Source organism: Motacilla alba, chromosome 1A, assembly GCF_015832195.1.
Source record: "Motacilla alba alba isolate MOTALB_02 chromosome 1A, Motacilla_alba_V1.0_pri, whole genome shotgun sequence".
Classification (NCBI taxonomy): Eukaryota; Metazoa; Chordata; class Aves; order Passeriformes; family Motacillidae; genus Motacilla; species Motacilla alba.
In genome coordinates, this window is record NC_052031.1 from 2065985 (window position 1) to 2086899 (window position 20915).

General features: G+C 46.3%; 1 protein-coding gene across 1 annotated transcript in view; it reads right to left on the minus strand.

Moving 5' to 3' along the window:
* Positions 1 to 20915, minus strand: part of EXOC4 (exocyst complex component 4) — a 317262-nt gene that overhangs the window by 135044 nt on the left and 161303 nt on the right. The window contains 1 exon segment of the mRNA XM_038153051.1: positions 11019 to 11115. Coding sequence (XP_038008979.1) covers positions 11019 to 11115 — 97 coding nt within the window.

Sequence of the window (20915 nt, forward strand, 5' to 3'; positions counted from 1 at the left end):
TGAGGGGAACTTTTCTATCAGAAAAGTAAAAATTCGAGAAGAATGATTGACCTGGAAGCAGAAAACACAGAGAGGTTGTGGTTGTTCCATCCCTGGGAGTGTCCCAGGCCAGGCTGGACGGGCCTGGAGCACCCTGGGATGGTGGGAGGTGTCCCTGCCCCTGGCACTGATGAACTTTAACTTCCCTCCAACCCAAACCATTCCATGATTCCATAATTCTGTTCTATTCCAAACACTCAGCGCCACGAAGAACTTGGAATAACTGCCTGGGTAGGAGGTAAAACAACACTTTGGGAGCCAGGCAAAGGCAAGACATCAAAATCCCAACGTTAACATGAGACAGCAACCAGCAATCGAGGGATTCCCTGCAATTAATCAACTTTTATTACCTTTCATCAACAACTTTATTTCAGTCCAGATTAACGACTGCGCTGCAGGTCCAGCCTGGGCACATCAAGAGGAATGATTGTCTCAATGATGGTTTGCAGTGACAAACTGCACAACCCCAAGGAATAAGACGAGGAATTCTCCCAGACTCCAGACTTGCCTCCACCTTTTGCAAAGATGCAGCACAAGGGGATGGTTTTATTTCCTCCCTGTAAGACTGTAAAGCTTTAGAGTATATAAATTTCCCTACTCTGTGGAGCAGTTCTGAGTTTCTGGCCATCCACCAGACCAGGCTGTCACTCATCTGCCTCCAAAATCCACCAGGATTTCCTCTGGGAGAGCTGCTAGGAAACAACACTTGCCAATATTCTCCCCTTCTTGTTGTAATTACTGTTATTTCCAGAAGGTCTCCAGTTTTTCTCTGTATAAGGAACAATTCTGTCTTGTATCCCCTAAATGAATTCCATGGCTCAGGTAAAAAATACCCAACTTGGGTATCCCAAAACCAAGCAGCTTCTGAGGGACCTGCACTTATTTAGCAGCATTATTTCACCTTAGAGTGTGTATAAAGCTTTAATTATTAAGGACTCCTGGAGCTGTCTCAGACCTGTCACACCTCCAGAGCAAATCCATTTGTAAAAATACAACTTGGAGAGACAAAATTGCAATAAAATGGGAAATATGGAGCTTGATTATTAACAGTGGGAATTTAAGACTTCCAGTTTTCCCCATTTATTCTAAATCTGCAAGAATTCAGGACCATTCAACTCCACACTTCACCCACAACTTCTTCCCTGGCAGCTCCAGCACCAAGATTTCCATGGACAGAGCAATTTCACACTTAGGTGTGAAGGAATTTTGTCTCTGAAAAGTTTGGAAGTTACCAGAGGAAAGGAACTATGGAAGTGCTTTTCAGTGATATACCACTAAGTGCAATTCCTGCTGAGCCACCCAAAATTCAAGATTTCTGGGACCCAAAATAAGCGAACTAAAGGCCAACTTCTGGCCTGCAAAATGTATTTATGCCTATTCTGCAGATCTCTAAAAGTCAACAGAATTGAAAGTTAAATCCCTCAGGAATATCCCACCAAAAAGTTATTTTGTGTCACGACCTGGTGCTTGAAAAACCTGTTTTTCCATGGGCTCGCATCCCTAAAAGGTTTTTCCCAAGGTTCTGCCAGGACTTTTCTTTTGCCACGTGCCCATGAAAACCCTGCAAGTGTTTGTGGAGCCACATCTGATGTGTCTGAAGCAAATAATCCCAATAAAACAGGAATAAATGAGGGTCCTGCACTGTAATATCCAGGAATTCAGCAGGATGGGAAAATGCAGCTTATTGGTGGAGGAACTTCAAATCCATTTTTTGTAGCTCAGCTCAGGAAACTGAAAAGAGGGGAAGAGTTGAAATAAACAGTTCAGATAATCTTAAATGAAAATTAAACAATTTGAAAATCTCCTTTCTCTTTTAGCATGTATAGAGGAGACAGAAATCCACCTCCATGCTCTGAGGGGACAGCTCTGGTTTCCCCAAACTACAACACTTTAAACTGTACCAAAGCTTTTAAAGAAAAAAGCCCTGCAAGAACAATCCAGGTAAAACACAAAGTGAGAGCTCCCACACGAGGTGCCCAGCTCCAAGGGAATTCCAGCTCACCACCAAAGGCTTTCCCCAGAAAACCCTTGAGCTGAACACCACCACGCTGATGTAAAACACGATCATGACAAAAAATTAAATTATTAATCTTTCCTTTCATTGCTCTGATGGCTCCATGGGGGCTGTGGGGTCCGAAAGGCACCGTCATTCCAGGCTTTAGATCTTTGCTTTTAACAGCAAATCCTAAATACAGGAATCACCTTTTTTTGTTCTCATCCAGCACCAGCTCTCCTGCCTTCAATCGAAAATTCATAAAGCTTGATGAAAGCAACCACAGGCATTGTGTAACAATTTTTAAGGTAATAGTACCATGAAGTGGACTTAAACCACACTGTGTTTTCATCCTCGCATTTCCCCCATTCAGGGAAAACCCTCACTGAAGTATTTTTTGAACAGCTTCCCTAGACAGATTACAAATTTAGAATTTGTCAAGCTCTTTTTCCCTTTTCTTCCACCACAAAAATCAAAGATGCTTTTCGGGTTGTGCCATGGGAGCTCTTCCGTTGCTCTACAGATTTTTTTTTTTAGCAATGTCAGAGAATGATTTCCTGTATTTGAAATGAGTTTTGGGGCTATTAAAGCAAGTTTTAGCTACTACTGGAAGTTCATTCCTCAATAGCAAAGGAGCTGCTTGGAAAGCATCAGCTCTCACATGGCAGGATCTCACTTGTGATTGAGATTTTAAATGTTTGATAATTCTTGTGGCACTTGGGGACGTGTGGTGGCCTTGGCAGTGCTGGTTAATGGTTGGACTTGATGATCTCAAAGGGCTTTTCCAACCTTAGTGAGTGTTAAACAGGGATCTCAGTGTGGAACTCGGTTTTTTTTCAGGAATTTTGTACCTGAGATGGTTCAATTGAATCGATGGATCCGTTCTGCCCTTCCAGAACTCCTCTGGCCATGTGGTGAGCCCTGAGCTGCTCAGGGGATTGATGGAGCCATCATGTTAGAACCCTCCTGACTGAACTCTGCTCCCAAGGAATAAATAAATCCCTGGAAATTCACATGCCATCATCAATCCTTGTGACAAAATCAGAACACCAGTGCTCAGCAAGGTGGGGAAGCTCCATCCTCCCCCATGAGAGCACGAGTGAAATGCTGGAAGTAAATTTAATGTTTCCCAGAGCAGCTGGGGCTGCCCCTGGATCCCTGAAGTGTCCAAGGCCAGGCTGGGCACTGGGGCTTGGAGCAGCCTGGGATGGTGGAAGATGTCCCATGGCAGGGGGTGGATCTGGGCCATCTCTAATGTCCCTTCCAACCCAAAGCATTCTGTGATCCCGTGAAGGAAGGAGCTAATCCTGCTTTGTTGGCTCAATGAACACAAGCCTGGTTCAAAGTGCCTCATTACCATGGAATTACATTAACACTGTTTTCAGCTATTCAGCCCCAGCTCTTGCAAATGTCAAAATTTCTCTGTTCCTTCAGCTTGTATTTCATCCAAAGGGAAGGAGGAGCTGGAGACATGTGAAATTTCTGACAGGCTGTTGATTTTCCCTTTGGATGAAGCATGTTTGAAAACTCCAAACTTGACTGATCTGCTGAAGCACATTCTCTGACAGACAATATAAAATCAATGCCTCACATATTAAGAGGGTTTTTTTTTTTGGGGTTTTTTTTTTCTTTTGGCGTGTGAGAGTTTTTGTTTGTGTGGGAGGTGGTTGGGGGGGGTGGGGATCGCTTTATTTTCTGTCATGGAAAATGAACAGCCTCACCTTAAGGTTTTTATAAACTGTCATCTTTAATCAGACACACACAGCAAGACTGTCAGTTCTCATAAAGCATCAGGGAGAAAAAAAAAAATAAAAGAGGCACAAAATGTGAAGCTGTTCCCCATCCCCTCTCCATGTGAGTCCCCATCCCTGTGATGGCCCCAGTCAGGAGGAAACCTTTCCTTAGCAGTGTCACAACAAGGAGCTCTGCTGAGCTGTGTCTTTATCCTTCAGCACTGCTGACTTTGTGAGGGCTTGGCAGGGAGGAAGAGGGTTGGGATTCGCCCGAGAGGAACATCAATCCCTGCTGCAGGCAGACAGAAAGTACTGAACTCAACAGCAGCTAAAAGCTTCCTAAACACTCATTAAATAGGGACGGGGAAGGAAAAACATTCCCAGAGTAGGTGTCAAATTGCTCCCTGGAGATCCCGTTCTGGTCAATGCAAAGAAGCAGTTGAGGGGATGAGAAGTTGCACCAAGAGTGGAACTTCTAAAATAAAGCTGGGAGTATGCAGGGGAAAGTTCCCCTGGTGGAAGGTGGCATGACTGTGGTGGGGGGCTGGAAATAAAAGATCTTCAAGGTCCTTTCCTCATTTCCAGGGTTGAATTTTGTGTTTCTGTAATAAGGATTTGAGATCTCTTGGTGCTGGCACTGCTGAGGTCCTCGAGGACAGTGCCCAGTTTGGGGTCACTCAGGAGTGTCCAGTGCTGGGTCCCTCCTGACAGAGAGACCTGGAGGGGCTGGAGCAGGTCCAGGGCAGGGAATGGAGCTGGGAAAGGGCTGGAGCAGCTGAGGGAGCTGGGCAGGGGCTGAGCCTGGAGCAGAGGAGGCTCAGGGGGACCTTGTGGCTCTGCACGAGTCCCTGCCAGGAGGGGACAGCCGGGGGGGTCGGGCTGTGCTGCAGGGAACAGGGACAGGAGGAGAGGGAACGGCCTCAGGCTGGGCCAGGGGAGGGTCAGGGTGGACACCAGGAAGAATTTCTTCATGGAAAGGGTTGATAGGAATTGGAAGGGGCTGCCCAGGGAGGTTTGGAGTGCCCATCCCTGGGGGTGTCCAAGGAACACCTGGATGTGCACTCAGGGCTCTGGGCTGGGGACAAGGTGGGCATCGGACACAGCTGGGACTGGATGACCTTGGAGGGCTTTTCCCACCTCAGTGATCCTGGGAATTTGTGATCTCCTGATCTGAGCCTCATCTTTCTCATCAGAGGCCCCATCTCACAGCCCCAGAGAGCAGGAAGAGATTCCCTGCCTTGCAGAAGCAAGAATTCCATTAACTAAGTGATATTTTCCCACCCTTTGAAGGGGATCTGTCGAAAATGCAAGACTTGCTGAAATCTGGAGGGTTCTTTTCAAGGACCCACTACCTCTAAAATTTTCCAAATCATGTTTCCTGTGCACTTAACAGCACCTCGGATATGTTTTTTTTTATTTTCCCCGATCGTCTGCACATTACTCAGACTCAGACACAAACTTTAGGTGGCCAACATTCTAAGTTCCCTCTCCCAGCTCGAGTCAGCCTTATTGATTTCTCTGAAATCAAGCATTTTAGGTTTGACTCAGAAAGCTAAAGGCATCAGCTCTCATTATTTAGCAGAATTTGTGCCACAGGAGAACTTGACATTTTCTATCTACTTCACTACTAACAAATAACCCTTACACTTTAAAATACCACATATTTTTCTTAACCTATTTGGTGTGATTCAGCATAGTTTAAGTGTAACAAACTCATCTAATTTTCACACTCCTCTCACTTCCCAAGACCAACAGTCCCTGTATTATCGAGCATTAATTTTATAGTGTGCAACTACAAGATATTACAGAATATTTTAAAATAAAATGAGATGATTATTGTTATTATTCTAACTGTACAGCTGTAAAAGGGGTTACTGGTGAGATGCACAGGGGTTCTGAGTTGCACACTGAGTTTTAGACCAATTTAGTGATGTAGCTTTTAACACCAGCAGCAGTTGATGCTCAAAGGATTTTGACATCCCATGACAACTTTGCTGTCCCCTCCCAACATTTTCAAAATAAACAGGATTTAAATTCTACATCCAGCACCTTTTATCTTGACATATCCTGATTTCAACAGCAGCTTGGCAGGGTTACTCCCACAGAACATCCCTGCTGCACTCGTGCACCTGGGTGGATGCACTTGTCCTGCAGCTGGTGCACTTCCCTCCCAAGGACAGGGAATTCCTGGCATCTGACACTTGACCATCAGCAGCTCAGAGCCACCACTGGAAAGGAACATTCTGATATCAACAGGCAGCAAAAGTCCATCCCCACCCTCCCCAGTTAGTCCCTGAAGGGTTTTTTGATTTAATAAGAGCAATCACTCTTTTATTTGCATTAAAATAACTGGAAGAAACTGTTAATTCCAACTTTGCTGTCAAGCCTGCTGCTTCCAGTGATGGAGACTGTAGAAATGAACAGAAATGCTTCATCTTACATGAAAAGGTCAAACGACTGCTGCTCTCTTCCCCTCACCCCCAACAATCCCAAAAAACAAAAGGCAGACATGGAACACTAGTGCACACACAGAGCACTAAACTTTCCTCTTTGCATCCCAAACCATGTCAGCAGTGGCAAAGTGGGAATTTTGATTTTCCTCTTTGTTTTCCTCTTTGTCTGCAGACTCTGAACCCCAAGGCAGTGATCAGGACACCACTGGCACAGAACAGTCCTGCCCACCTGGCAGAGGGGAAATCCCTCCCCTTTATTCTTTGCATCTCAAACCATGCCAGCAGCAGCAAATTGGGAATTTTGCTTTTCCTTCTTTCCTCTTTCTGCCTACTCTTTGTTTTCCTCTTTCTCTGCACACTCTGACCCCCAAGGCAGTGACACCACTGGCACAGCCCAGTCCTGCCCACCTGGCAGAGGAGAGATCTCTCCCCTTTATTCTTTGCATCCCAAACCATGCCAGCGGCGGCAAATTGGGAATTTTGCTTTTCCTTCTTCCTTGTTTCCTTTCCTCTTTGTTTTTCTCTTTCTCTGCACACTCTGACCCCCAGGGCGGTGACACCACTGGCACAGCCCAGTCCTGCCCACCTGGCAGAGGGGAGATCCCAGCAGGCCCCGTGGAGATCCCAAGGGTGCCAGGATAATTCCTCCTCCCCACTCCTCCTTCCCAAGGTCACGTCCTGTTGGGAAGTGACTCTTCCTTCCGAATCAATGAGCACTTGCCTTTCTCCTCCATCCTCCAAGCCTTTTAATTGCTGCTTGATCCTAATGAGGTGTGGCTGATGGTAATAAATGGAAACCCTCCCGGCCTCACTCTCCAGCATCCAGCACTGCTCAGCTGCGTTTGCCTCGGCACCACCACCCATCCCCTCCATCTCCCACCCTTCCCATTCCTCCCCCTCCAGCCTCGAGACTGCAGACATCTGTTCCTCAATTGTCTGGTAATAAACACACTCTATAAAGCATATGTAAAATGATTATTACCCCGAGGAGCCAAGTGCCTTTCAAATGCCAGCTGAAACAAATAAACATTAAAAAATAAAATAAAAGACATTTCAAAAAAAAAAAAAAAAAAAAGATATCCCCACCAAACAAATGGTACGACAGACATCGCTCAGGCTGCTCCATGTTCCAGAATGAAGGGCGTTGGGATTGCTCCTGTGATCACTTCTTCCAAAGGGAGATGTTATTCCTCAGCCCCGTAACTCCAGCGAAGGATGAAGGAAGCAACTGGACTCCTTTGGTAACTTTTATACTGTGGCACCTCCCATGAAATGTAATTAAGGAAAATCAGAGGTGGGTTCTGCCTCAATTTCCAAGTGCAATTAGTTTCCAGATGTAGTTAGGAAAACCTATTCCCAGGAATCATCTCCTCTAGAACACCCCTTGTCTCTCAGACATACACTCTTCATTTATTCCATGTGTGTGGTGGTGTCATTAAGGGCTGGTAATTAATCTGGGCCTCGGTGTGTCTCAGCTGTCCTTGTGGAAATTAGGGACCCACATCCTGAACAACACAAAAATCTCACTTCCCAACTCTGGCTCCCTGCTCCAAAGGAATTCAAAGGCAAGGAAAGCTTTGAAAACCATTTTTAGGTATTTTTCCTTACACTGCCCATGGTTTTAATTAAGAGTTTCTCTAAACTTTGATTATTGGGAATGAATTCATTTGCACCCTAACCGAAGTTTGACGCTGTATTCTTCAAGAGGATCTGGAGCCAAGTTCCAGCCTCAGTTTGTAAATAAAAAAGGATTAAAACGTGGCTTTATAAGCAGCAAATCTGTCCCTGTGCTTGCGCACCTGTGATGTGATCAGCACTGACACTTCTCATAGCAGGAGTACAAAAGAGACAAGTTCCCACTGGTGAATGCTCTGCTTCCAACTCTCCCCTCAACATTCCAGGGCTGAATTATACTTTAAAGCCATCACTTGATGTGATGCTCAGGCTTTAAATCAGCACACCAGGGTCTGCTTTCTCAGTGAGCCAGTTTGTTTAATACTTTCAGAAGCACTCAGCTGCCTCGTCAAATCAGAGAGTCCACGCAGTGCTGAAGCTCCTCTGGCAACGTATTTATGGGACTTGAATAAAAACAAGGCGAGGGGGAAAACCCTTGTAAATACAATATTGATCATTTGAATTCAAACCAGATCCATTTCAAGCACAAACAGGGGACAGGGATGAAAGATGAGGGGGGCAGGTCATAAAGAACCTCCAAAAGGAAACTAAAACAGGTGGAAACTTCACAGCTCTGCAGGAATGACCTCCAGGAGAGCTGGACATTTAGAACAGGAACATCTGGAATAGGGCAACAAGGATCTAACCAAGAGATGATGATTTTATGATTTCACCTGCCAGAAGTCACTGCAAGCATCAATATTTGAGCAAATTTAAAGATCTAAAAAGTCAACAAGGATCTAACCAAGAGATGGTGATTTTGTGATTCCACCTGCCAGAAGTCACTGCAAGCATCAAGATTTGAGCAAATCCAAGGATCTAACAAGTGAACAAGGATCCTAACCAAGAGATGGTGATTTTATGATTCCACATGCCAGAAGTCACTGCAAGCATCAAGATTTGAGCAAATTCACCATACTGAGCATTTCAGCTGCTGGTGGGACAGGCCATGGCTATCCCATCAGGAACAGAATTCTCTGTAGGGAATTATTGTCAGCTAAAGAAATCCTGTGATCATCCCAGATTCTCTGCATCCCATCTATCCCTAAATCATCATGAGTTAAATCTCTCAACACATTAAACATTAAAATGAATAAAACCACATTAAAATGGGTTTTAGTCCCAAACTCTCCCATCCTGCAGGGAGAAAAGGGCAAACGGGGTCATTCCACGTTTTCCTTGTTTTCCTGGAGTTATTGATGAAATCCTCAGTGCAAGGGAGTGAAGATGTTGCAGGTGGTTGGCATGAAAAATACACTGTACACAGACACCTTCATCTCGATGCAATTATTTTTTATGAGGCAAATGATTCCTCCTGCCTGACTTGCAGGCTGGGAATGCAAAGTGAAGTGTTTGGGAGAAGTGCTATTTAAAGCAGAGCACTCGTGTTCTGCTCAGATGGGAGGGAAAAAAAGTGGGGGGAAATAAAGCAGGAAGGCAAAGAGAAAGAATTTCAATCAATGGGAAAGATCTCATCAATAAAAATAGGAGCATCACCACTCTCTGGGCTTGCAAGGTGTCTGTAAATTCATTAATGGTTTAGAAATTGAAGTCCACATCATCATAGTCACATCTGGAAGAACACTGAATTTCAGTTGTCCATCTTTTCCCATCATAAAATAGCTGGAAACTACAAATTGCCCTGTAGCAGATTTATTTTTAGCACATTTCTTCAGTTTAAAAGAGACAGAGGTGGAAATGAAATGTGCTTATGGAATTCTCCACTTTGTTATGGGCACATAGCAAGAAAGGAACTCTTTTTTTCAAGGCAAGATCTTGCACACCATAACACATTTCAGCTTGTTCTCGAGATCATTCCAATCCCTGCTGTTTTCACACCAGAAATTCAGGTTTGGAGGCGCTTATGTCTCCAAACATTTCCATTTTCAAGCCCTGAGAAGTCACAAATAAACCGAGCTCTCAGCCACGGAGGTGCCAGGAGGAGATTCCCTCCTCTGGGGATCAGATCCCAATCATTTTTTTATGACTATTTTTTATTACTGTTTTTCCATGACTATTTTGTGATTTCTTGGCTTCAGCACTGGAGAGAAGCCCCTGCTGTTGAGTGACTCAGGGCAGTGAATTCCTACAAACACAGGCAAGGAGGGAAATGCTCTCCAAAGGTGCTGGGGAGAAAGGAAAACCCTCGCAGGAAAAAAAGAGGTGGGAGGCTGACATGAACCCAGCCAAACCTTGTGTTATTGAATTTCCACAAAACCAACAGCACAAACTGTTAGAAAAGCAGTAAATGCAGGTCCCAGAGATGAGCAATACAGTGAGAAGAGGTTCATTCAAGGCTTGCTCTGTTTAAAGCTCCAGCTGTGACAATTTTGGTAATCACAGGCTCACTCTGGATCAGAGATTAATTTGCAGTCCCCAGCCCACAGTGTTTTATCAATGAACTCACCTCACAGTTCCTCTGACTTTTTAATAAGCACAAAGAACAGCAAGAAACAATTTGTGGCAGGTTGCAAATAAACTTCCCCAGCTTAGGTCAATAAATGACACTGGTAGGTGACACAGGGTCACCCAGCCAGGAAATCCCACCTGACATCACAGTTCAGTTTGAAAAGGATTTGAAGATTAAAAATATTTAAAGAAAAATATTGATTTTTCTTTAGATAAATATTTTAAAATATATTTTTAAAATAAATATTTAAAAATATCTATATATAAAATTCAAATATTTTAGAAATATTAAATATTTCTAAATGATTTAAATAATTAGTATTCAGAAATAAATATTTAAATATTTTATAAAATAATAATAGAATTAACAAATTCATTTAAGAAAAAGATTTATCATTAAAAATTTTAGAAATAATAAATATTGCTAAAATATTTAAATAATTAACTGTCATAATTAAATATTTAAATAGTTTAGAAAAATAATAACGACAAAATTAATGAATTAATTTTAAAACTATTATTAAATATTTAAATATTTTAGAAAAAGTTAATCTTTTTACACACAACAACTTCCCAACATCAACAACCTCAGAGCAGCCCCTTTGCTCTGGGATCTCAGAACTGGAATTTGCCCAACATCCCCACAAATCAGAGGTTTAATTCTACTTCTTCTAATGCTTTTGCAGCTGTAGAAATGTGCAGAAAGGCAGATTTTACCTGAGCAGGGGGTGAAAGATGATGGTGATGTTCCTGGCTCCCGGTTTGCACACAAACTTGGACCCGCCACCTTCAATTAAGTTATCATCTGGTCCTCCTGGAAAATAAGGTGGAACAAGTTGTCTAACAGATCTCGACATCCCTTGATTTTCAGAGAGCAAGGGCTAATTAAACATTTAGCAGGCGATGATTAAACAGGAATTAAATGCCTATTTCCTGGTGAAAGATCAGTAATTAACGCCAGGCTCTGCTCTCCGTGCCCTCCCAGTGCAGGTGGTGTTGGAGGTGACTTTGGGCTCCTCATTCCCGAGGAACTGGGACATTTGGGCACAAAACCCATCAAATCCAGGTCCTTCACCTCGGGCCAGGTGGCTCAGGTGTGTTTTGAAGCCCACAGTGCTTGGAAAGGGTCTGGAGAGCAGCAATTCCCAGAATTTTCCTGGTTCCTCTGACTGGGCATGGCACAGTTCCAGCCCTGGTTTGGGTTCCAGTGACATTTTAACCCATTTATTGTATTCAGCATTACTGGCTCTCCCAGGAGTTCATTCCCAACTCTGAGTCTTGTCATTCCTGCCTGGAACTCTCCCTTCTCCGAGTTCCACCTGGGTACAAACGGGCTCTCAGCTCCAGGAAAAAGAAATTTCCTGCATTTGGCAGCAAAACACAACTCAGGGAACATCATTTACACACTGCAGGCTCCAGGGTTTGGAGTGACAATAAAACCTGACCAGTGTCACTGTGTCACTCCAAAATCACTTCCACAGGCAGCTCCTGACACCAAAGTACCTTAAATTTGGATATTGGGAGAGAAAGGAGAGGGGAGGGAAAATATCAACTTCCTGAAAGCTCTGCATGTCCTGATAGCAACAAAGTCCACACGGAACCATTCCTGAAGAAAATATTTTTAGGACAACAGAGACACCCCACACATAAACAAATCATCATGGAATAGTTTGGGATGGAAGGGACCTCAAAGCCCATCCAGTTCCAATCCCATGGAGACACCTTCCCCTATCCCAGGGGGCTCCAAGCCCCATCCAGCCTGGCCTTGGACACTTCCAGGGATCCATGGGCAGCCACAGCTGCTCTGGGAATTCATTCCAGGGCCTCCCCAAAAAGGAACTTGGGCAAAGTTTGAATATCCCAGGTATTATCAAGCCCTTTCCATGTGAAATCTCCTTAAAGATTGATAATAAATAATAAATACAGAAGCCAACCACAGTATTGGGACAGCTTTAGAGGCAGGGAAATGACAAAGTTTTGAAATCAAAACCACCCCAGCAGGTCATTGAAGGTTTTGACCCTGACATCTCCTCTGCCTCCAACAAAAAGGATTTCTCTAAATGGAAAAGAGCAACACAACTGATGAGGAAGTGACTCCAACCTTCTTTTCCAAGGGAATTTTATGTGCTTTAGAACAATCAATCTACAGAAAACGCTCCTTGGTGACTGAGTTTATTTGACCCTTCTGCAGCAATGTGCAAGGACTGAGCAGGTCACCAACACCAGAATTTCTTACCCTAAAAAATCCCTGTAGGTCAGGAGTGTTTCCTACAAGAATTCCCATGGATTCAAAGGTAGGAGAGTAAAAGCTCCAGCTCTGAATTCCCCAGGAATGGGAAATCCTGGGGAACTGGAAGTCTGCAGGCACAACATTTCCAGAGCTGATTCAGCTCCTCGAACGAACCCTGAGCACACAGAGCTTCTTCATAAATCCTACCCCGACATATGGACTTGGGAAGCACAGAGCAACTGAAGACAGAGTTTTTTAAACTTTCCTGGTGGTATTTACAAAGAGGCAGCTCTAAAAAAGAAAAAATCCAGAGATTTCAGCTGGCAGCTTAAAGAGTGAACTCTCACAAGGTGGCAGTTTAATCGGGGAAGAAAAGAGGCGTCGAGTTCAAGGAAAAGAAAATTATTCACTTCCCCTGTTAATGTCAGATCCTGCAATTTCCAGTGGGCTCTGTGTCTGAACAGAATTATTGAAGAAGCCAGCCAAGCATGAGCTGCTGAGGCAGGGATGAGGAGATGCAGGCTCCAATTAAGAGAGGGGTGTTATTCTTGTTCCATCAAGTCACCCTGCACTAATCAATATTATTGACTGGGACGAACTCCACGGCGAGGAATAAAACAATCTGTCTGATCTGCTGGGCCAGATGATGATGGATTTGAGGAGAACAGAACCCTGTCACTGAGAGAAAAATGTGCTTTTACATCTCCTTGGCTCTCAGCCCTCCATTAGTAATCGTGGGTGCTCTGCAGGTAGCTGCAGGTTACAGGAGGGGAGGGATTGTGCTTGTATTTAAATATTTTACCCCCCAAAAAAAGATGCTGAGGTGTAAATCTTATTCCTGGTGATGCTTTGGACATCCCAACTACACAGCAGTGCAACTTTAATGCCACTGCTCTCCCACCTGCACTGCTCTGAACACTGGAGTTTTGTTATGGAAAATCCCTGAGAGTGAAGGATTCCTTTCCCCGTGAATTGGAGATCTCCACAGGGGATTCCTCTGATGGGATCAAGGTCTGAAATGTGTTAATTACATGGACCAGCCATGGTTCCTCCACTGCAGCCAATTCCCTGTGCTGGAGAGCCACCAACATCTCCATAAAACACACCAGGAATATTCCTTCAGCCTGACTGATTCCACCAAGAGCATCTCCTGCAGGGAGGTGAAGGATTGTTCATCCAAACAACCCAGAACTGGCAGCTCTGGAGAAAACAGGGAGCAGAGATTCCCAGAATGGTTTGGCTGGAAAAGGACCTTAAAGATCACCCAGTTCCACCTCCTGCATGGGCAGGGACACCTCCCATGGGCCAGGCTGCAGAAGGTCCTTGACATGTGGGAAAGAGTCCTGAGGAATCCATGGAGCTGCTCCAGGGCTGGAGCCAGGCTGGGAGAGCTGGGAATGTTCCCTGGAGAGGAGAAGGCTCCAGGGAGAGCTTCCAGCACATTGCAGGGCCTGCAGGGGCTCCAGGGTCGCTGCAGAGGGACTGGGGACAAGGCCTGCAGGGACAGCACACAGGGAATGGCTGCCAGTGCCAGAGGGCAGCCATGGATGGGATCTTGGCCATGAGGAATTCCTGCCTGGGCTGGAATTGCCAGAGCAGCTGGGGCTGCCCCTGCATCCCTGCAGTGCCCCAGGCCAGGCTGGGCACTGGGGCTGGAGCAGCCTGGGACACTGGCAGGTGGCCCTGCCATGGCAGGGGTGGCACTGGATGGGCTTGAAGGTCCCTTCCAACCCAACCCATTCCATGATTCCATGAGGAGTGGAAATAATGCCTTTTTTGCTCTCCTTATCAATGACTAAGAGATCCAATAAGAGATGAATAAGTGATCTGATTTGGAGCCTCCCAAACCAGAGCTGAGCTGGCAAATTCTGCATTGCTGGTGAGCCAGGAAAACATCCCAAACTTTCCCATCTCTCTGGAAGCACCGCTGTTGTAGCAGTTTCACTTCACTTCACATCAGGAGTGAAGTTTGCTGGTTTAATCTCCCCGGTAATAAATTATGAGGAACAAAAGAAAAATAAGGAAAACTTGGAGATGAAGTGAATTTGTCACAGAGTTAATGACACCCTCCTGCCGTGCTGGCAATGAAGTGTGCCCACCTGAATGTCACTGCAAGTGGTGACAGACACAGGGCCATTAGTGACAGAGCTTGGTGTGTCTGAAATGGAGCCTAAAATGTCAGGCTTCAACATGAAAAAGGAGATGAGCAGGGAAACTGGGTTCTCTGCAGGTGCTGAAAGTCAGAACAAACATTAGGAAAACTTTAGTCTTCCATTCTGCTCAGTACAAATTCAAATGTTTGCATGGAAATCATCCATGTTTACAGAAAATGCAGGGAATCTCAGCATGGGAAGGGACTTTAAGGATCACCCAGTGCCACCCCTGCCATGGCAGGGACCCCTCCCAGTGTCCCAGGCTGCTGCAGCCCCAGTGTCCAGCCTGGCCTGGGGCACTGCCAGGGATGCAGGGGCAGCCCCAGCTGCTCTGGCAATTCCAGCCCAGCCAGGAATTCCTCATGGCCAAGATCCCATCCATGGCTGCCCTCTGGCACTGGCAGCCATTCCCTGTGTGCTGTCCCTGCAGGCCTTGTCCCCAGTCCCTCTGCAGCGACCCTGGAGCCCCTGCAGGCCCTGCAATGTGCTGGAAGCTCTCCCTGGAGCCTTCCCTTCTCCAGGGGAACATTCCCAGCTCTCCCAGCCTGGCTCCAGAGCAGAGGGGAGGGGTGGAATGGGATGATCTTTAAAGTCCCTTCCCACCCAAATAATTTTGGGATTCTTTTCTCTCACTCTTCCAACGTGCCAAGGAGGAATCACACATTTCTTTTTGTATTTATCTGTTCCTTGAAAGACCTGAGCACAGCAGAGAAGAGGTGGCTCAGCTCCTTGAAACATTTGTGTTTCAGGTTCTAAAATTCATTGGAAGTAATGAAGTAACTTTTTCTTTTTAACAACATACTGAGAAAAGCTCTGTGTCTCTCACACAAGAGCTAAAAAAGGGCGAGATTTCTTATGCTGTCACTTCAGGAGCCATCAGACATTACCTCATTGTTTCAGAGTTTTATCTGTCTAAAGGAGTTTTATCTGTCTAAATGAGTTTTATCCTCAGTCCTGCCACATTTTCAATCCTACCAGTCACTAAAACTTTTCAGACACAAAGGTATTTGCCTGATAAGTAAATCTCTTTCCAAAACATCCAAGAAATATTCATTTGGGATCAATGGAAGCAGCAACATCCCAAAATCATGAGGAGCACAGGGAATCTTCTGCTCCCTTCCCATCCCTGTGTTAGCACAGGACAGGTTCACTGATCTCTCTGTAATTCATCTAAACATGTTCCAGGCATAGCATGAAGAATTCCTGGGCCCTCCTCCATGATCAGAGCACCTTTCCTAAGGAGCCACTCCATGTGAATCTAGGCAGAACAGAGGAATAAAGAAGAATAAAGGATGAGGCTTTGAAGCAACAACTGAGCAATCAACACATCCTGCAAATGCCAGCAGCTCTGAGGGAGCAGCACAAGCTGAGAGCAGCAAAGGAGCCAGTTCCCATGGCATGGTGCTTCCCAAAAGGTCTTGATTGTGTGGGAATCAACACCACAGTCACTGCCTGCACATCATCTTCAAGGCAGGGAAATTCAAATTTCATTCAGTGTGAAAAGGAGAAAGCAAAGGATGCCCAGAGAGAGCAAAGCAGGTGATCATAAAACAGCTCAGCAGAGAGAAGGGATTGATCTGTGAACAGCAACTGTGGAGTTTTATAATGGAAATCCCCTGGGGTTTCATATTTCTGTATGTTAGACCACCCAAATAAATCTCAGAATTATCTGGGTTGGAAGTTCCAAAAGTTCCAAACCCCTTGCCTTGGGCAGGGCCACCTGCCAGTGTCCCAGGCTGCTCCAGCCCCAGTGTCCAGCCTGGCCTTGGACACTGCAGGGATGCAGGGGCAGCCCCAGCTGCTCTGGCAATTCCAGCCCAGGCAGGAATTCCTCATGGCCAAGATCCCATCCATGGCTGCCCTCTGGCACTGGCAGCCATTCCCTGTGTGCTGTCCCTGCAGGCCTTGTCCCCAGTCCCTCTGCAGCGACCCTGGAGCCCCTGCAGGCCCTGCAATGTGCTGGAAGCTCTCCCTGGATCCTTCTCCTCTCCAGGGGAACATTCCCAGCTCTCCCAGGCTGGCTCCATGACCCACTCAGGACAGGAACACCAGGTTCTGTTTCTCCTGCACTGATTCTCAGCAGAGATTCACTGCACTGGCACTCACACATTTCAATTATTTTCACATGGAACCAAACAGAATTTATCATCTCCCAAATTCTTTTGCTTGTCTCGTATCCTCAAAGTTCATTCCTTTCAGAGAATCCCAGGATGGTTTGGGTTGAAGGAACCTTAAAACCCATCCAGTGCCACCCCTGCCATGGGCAGAGACACCTTCCACTGGATCAGGGTGCCCAGAGCACGATCCAACCTGGCCTTGAACACTTCCAGTGGCATTTTGGGAATTATTCCAGGCACATTTTTCTGTCTGTTCTTCTGTAATGATGATTTTAGTTCCTTCTCCCCTCTCCACTCCCAAAGTGGCAGTGAGTGACCCCTGCTCTGACCAGCACGTGGGGCTCCCATTCCCTCTCTTGGAACAGGAATGAGGGAACGGAGATGCACCAGATAAAAAAAAAATCCACCTTATCAGGATAGACAAGAATAAGCTCCAGCCAATACTTGATTACTTCCTTGCTTGAGGGGAGAAGCAATTTAGCAGAGGTTTCTGACAGAGGAAAGACTGCAGTTCTTGCTTGCTTCTCTTAATCACCAGCTCTTCTTTTAATCGTGGCAAGTGGAATTTATACATCAGACCACCGGGAAGAATGGGCTGATGGTTAAAAACACGCGTGCACCCACATTTTCCCAAAATAAACGGAGATCAGAGTGACAGGAACTGCAAAAGAGCCAAAATTGTTGGGAATTAGGTGGTAACCGCTTGTGAAGCACTGGCTGCTGTCAGACCAGGGGCTGGAAGGGAGCTGGGAGGTGACTGAGTGACTCCAAGAGCTGCTCCAGCTCCCAGTGCTTTGTCACCAGCCTGAACGGGGCACAGGGGACACCAAAGTGGCACAGCCAAGGGCAGGAGCACCCTAAAGCCACAGCACTCCCTGCTGATCTCTCTGCAGTCACTCTGGAAATGAAGCTCACCCTGAAGGTGATGAAGTTGATCCCATTTCAGTGTTTCCATCAGTGATAAATTCCCAGCCATTCTCCCAAGAGCAGGGTTTGGGGTGATGGTCCCCAGAGTGGGAGGTTCCAACCTAAAATCTTTCAGTGAAACATTAAAAATGTACGGCAGAAATTAAGGGATGGTCAAATCAAGAAAAGTCTAAGGGCTGAACCTTCACAAATCCTTTACAGGTATAAAAAAGGGAAAGAAGGAGTGGAAAAGGATTGGGATAAGATGCTCCAGGGCTGGAGCCCCTCTGCTCTGGAGCCAGCCTGGGAGAGCTGGGAATGTTCCCCTGGAGAAGGGAAGGCTCCAGGGAGAGCTTCCAGCACATTGCAGGGCCTGCAGGGGCTCCAGGAGAGCTGCAGAGGGACTGGGGACAAGGCCTGCAGGGACAGCACCCAGGGAATGGCTGCCAGTGCCAGAGGGCAGCCATGGATGGGATCTTGGCCATGAGGAATTCCTGGCTGGGCTGGAATTGCCAGAGCAGCTGGGGCTGCCCCTGCATCCCTGCAGTGCCCCAGGCCAGGCTGGACACTGGGGCTGGAGCAGCCTGGGACACTGGCAGGTGGCCCTGCCATGGCAGGGGGGGCACTGGAGGGGCTTTGAGGTCCCTTGCCACCCAAAGCACTCAGGGATGCTGAGCAGAGCTGGAGTTGCTGTTCAGGTTTGCAGATCAAACTCAAACCTGCTTCAACCCTGAAGGAAAAGTGATTTCCCAAAGCAGGGGAGGCAGATCTGGATTCCAGCCACAGGACTGATGTGGCCTCTCTGACCCTGCTCAGGTTTCTGCATTTCAGTTCCCCAAAAGGGGAATTGAGATTGTGGCTCCAACTTTTCCCCTGGCAAAGCTGTTCTGAGAAATGTCACAAAAAAGGCGCCAGCGTTTTATTCACTCTTTTAAATTCACTCTTTGACTTCAGCCTTCCATTAAACACAGAATAATGTCCCCAACTGACCAACAATTCCAAAACCCCTGCCTGAAACAGCTTGTCCAGCACATTCCCGTGGCACATCCCAGGATTTGGTGCCTGATTTGGACGCAGCCCCCGAGCCCCTGCTCTGCCATATTGCTGTGCTGATGTTCCCAACCCCTCCCCGCTCCCCTATCCCGCCTTGTCTGAGATCCAACACCATATGCATTTAAATAAGTTGCTCTTTAATGTTTCGAAACCTGATTTATTAGTTGCTCACACTCCATCTGCCTTGAAAAACGGCGCCGTGCCTCGGCTTTCACAGCCTGCACAAAAGGTTGGGGTTCAATTTGAGGCTCCTTTATCATTTGATCACCGTGTCAGCCACATATGTAAAGTCTCCTTCCAGCTACAGAAATTGTTTAAAATGCATATTTCTCCTCTTTTTCTTGTTGTGATTTCTTTTTTCTTTTTTTTTTTTTCCTCCCCCAGGCCACACGACTGAGCAGCAGGCACTTTGATTAATGGATTTGTCAACTTGCATATTTAGGATTTTGTTGGTTTGCCTAAAACTCCCCGTGTACAAATCTGAGCTGTTCCAAGGCATGGCTGCAGCAGAATTCCTTATCCCGAGCTGGAAAATGCACTGGAGCTAATGAGCTGTGATTACTCACACCCTGCAACCACTTTTCCACTGTTCTCTACTCAGAGCTTTCTTCCTTTATCTTATCTGCTGTAGCAGCAAATGGCTCCTACCTGAATTTTTTATATCCCTGACATGTTTTCTATTCAGTTTTAATGTCAGAAAGGAAAAAAACCCAACCCACCGTGAGGTAACAAAAAGCAAGTGAAATAAAGTAAGATATTTCCTGTCACAGTGTCATTTGCTGGTTTATTTTCTTACAAGCTGTTTAACTCTAAAATCCCCATTTTGTCTTTTTTTATTATTTTTTTTTAATATTTAGAAGCTCCAGGACATTTCAGACAAAGGAATTGGCTGCAATTACAGAAGAACAAAATGATTTGGGTAGGAAGGGACTTTAGGGATTGTCCAGTTTCAATGGGCAGGGCCACCTGCCAGTGTCCCAGGCTGCTCCAGCCCCAGTGTCCAGCCTGGCCTGGGGCACTGCAGGGATGCAGGGGCAGCCCCAGCTGCTCTGGCAATTCCAGCCCAAAATCCCACCCCAGTCTCCCTCTCCCAGGGAATTTCCCTCCATTTCCAGCTCTCCCAGCCTGGGATTGGATCCATCCCCACCCCGACTCTGCTCCAGGAAGGAATTTTGGGATCTGGGGACTTCACTGGGAATCTCGGGACTCCAGGAAGGGTCTCCCTTCTCTTTTCCATCCCCAACTTCCATAGAAATCCCTCGGGATGGATTCTGAGCCTCCTTGATCCCAGAATCCCGGAATGTTTTGGGTGGGAAGGGACCTCAAGCCCATCCCATTCCAATCCCACCATCCCAGGCTGCTCCAGCCTGGCCTGGGGCACTGCAGGGATGCAGGGGCAGCCCCAGCTGCTCTGGCAATTCCAGCCCAGCCAGGAATTCCTCATGGCCAAGATCCCATCCATGGCTGCCCTCTGGCACTGGCAGCCATTCCCTGTGTGCTGTCCCTGCAGGCCTTGTCCAGGTGACAAGTAAAATGTTGTACAGTCTTCTGGAAGGGGCAGACAGGGAATGATGGAATTGTTAAGGTTGGAAAAGATCTCTGTGATCAATGAGTCCAACCAAGAGGTCTAAAAATGCTTCAGTTTTTTACCATGATGGTAAAAGAGAGGATTTTTGGGATCCAGCAGCCCCCAGGAAAGCTGTCATGGGCTTGTTTTCCATGTATTAATGAAGGAGTCTGTTCTAATGAAGATAAATTCACCCATCTTTTGACAAGTCTGGAGAATGTTACAAACCTGGCAGGTAACACAAGGCAGAATAAATCCTCCTGGGTGATTCCACACCGGGATGCCTCCATAAATCCCCACCAACAAAGGAACCTCCTGACTCCTCATCTGCCCCTCCACGGCTGGGAATGAATTCATTTTCCAGCAACGTGCACAATGATCCCCAGGAATAACCCAGCTTTTCCCCCTGGGAATGGCACTGGATTGCCCACAGAATGCACAGAGCCACTCCCTGCACGGGCAGGAGTGGGAGCTGTCAGGCAGCATCCTTCAACCTGCTCATCCATAATCTCTTTCGGATGGCTTTCCCCACCTCCTCATCCCCCTCGCTTTGTCTGGCCTCTGGAATTCAATCCAAGATGAATTAAG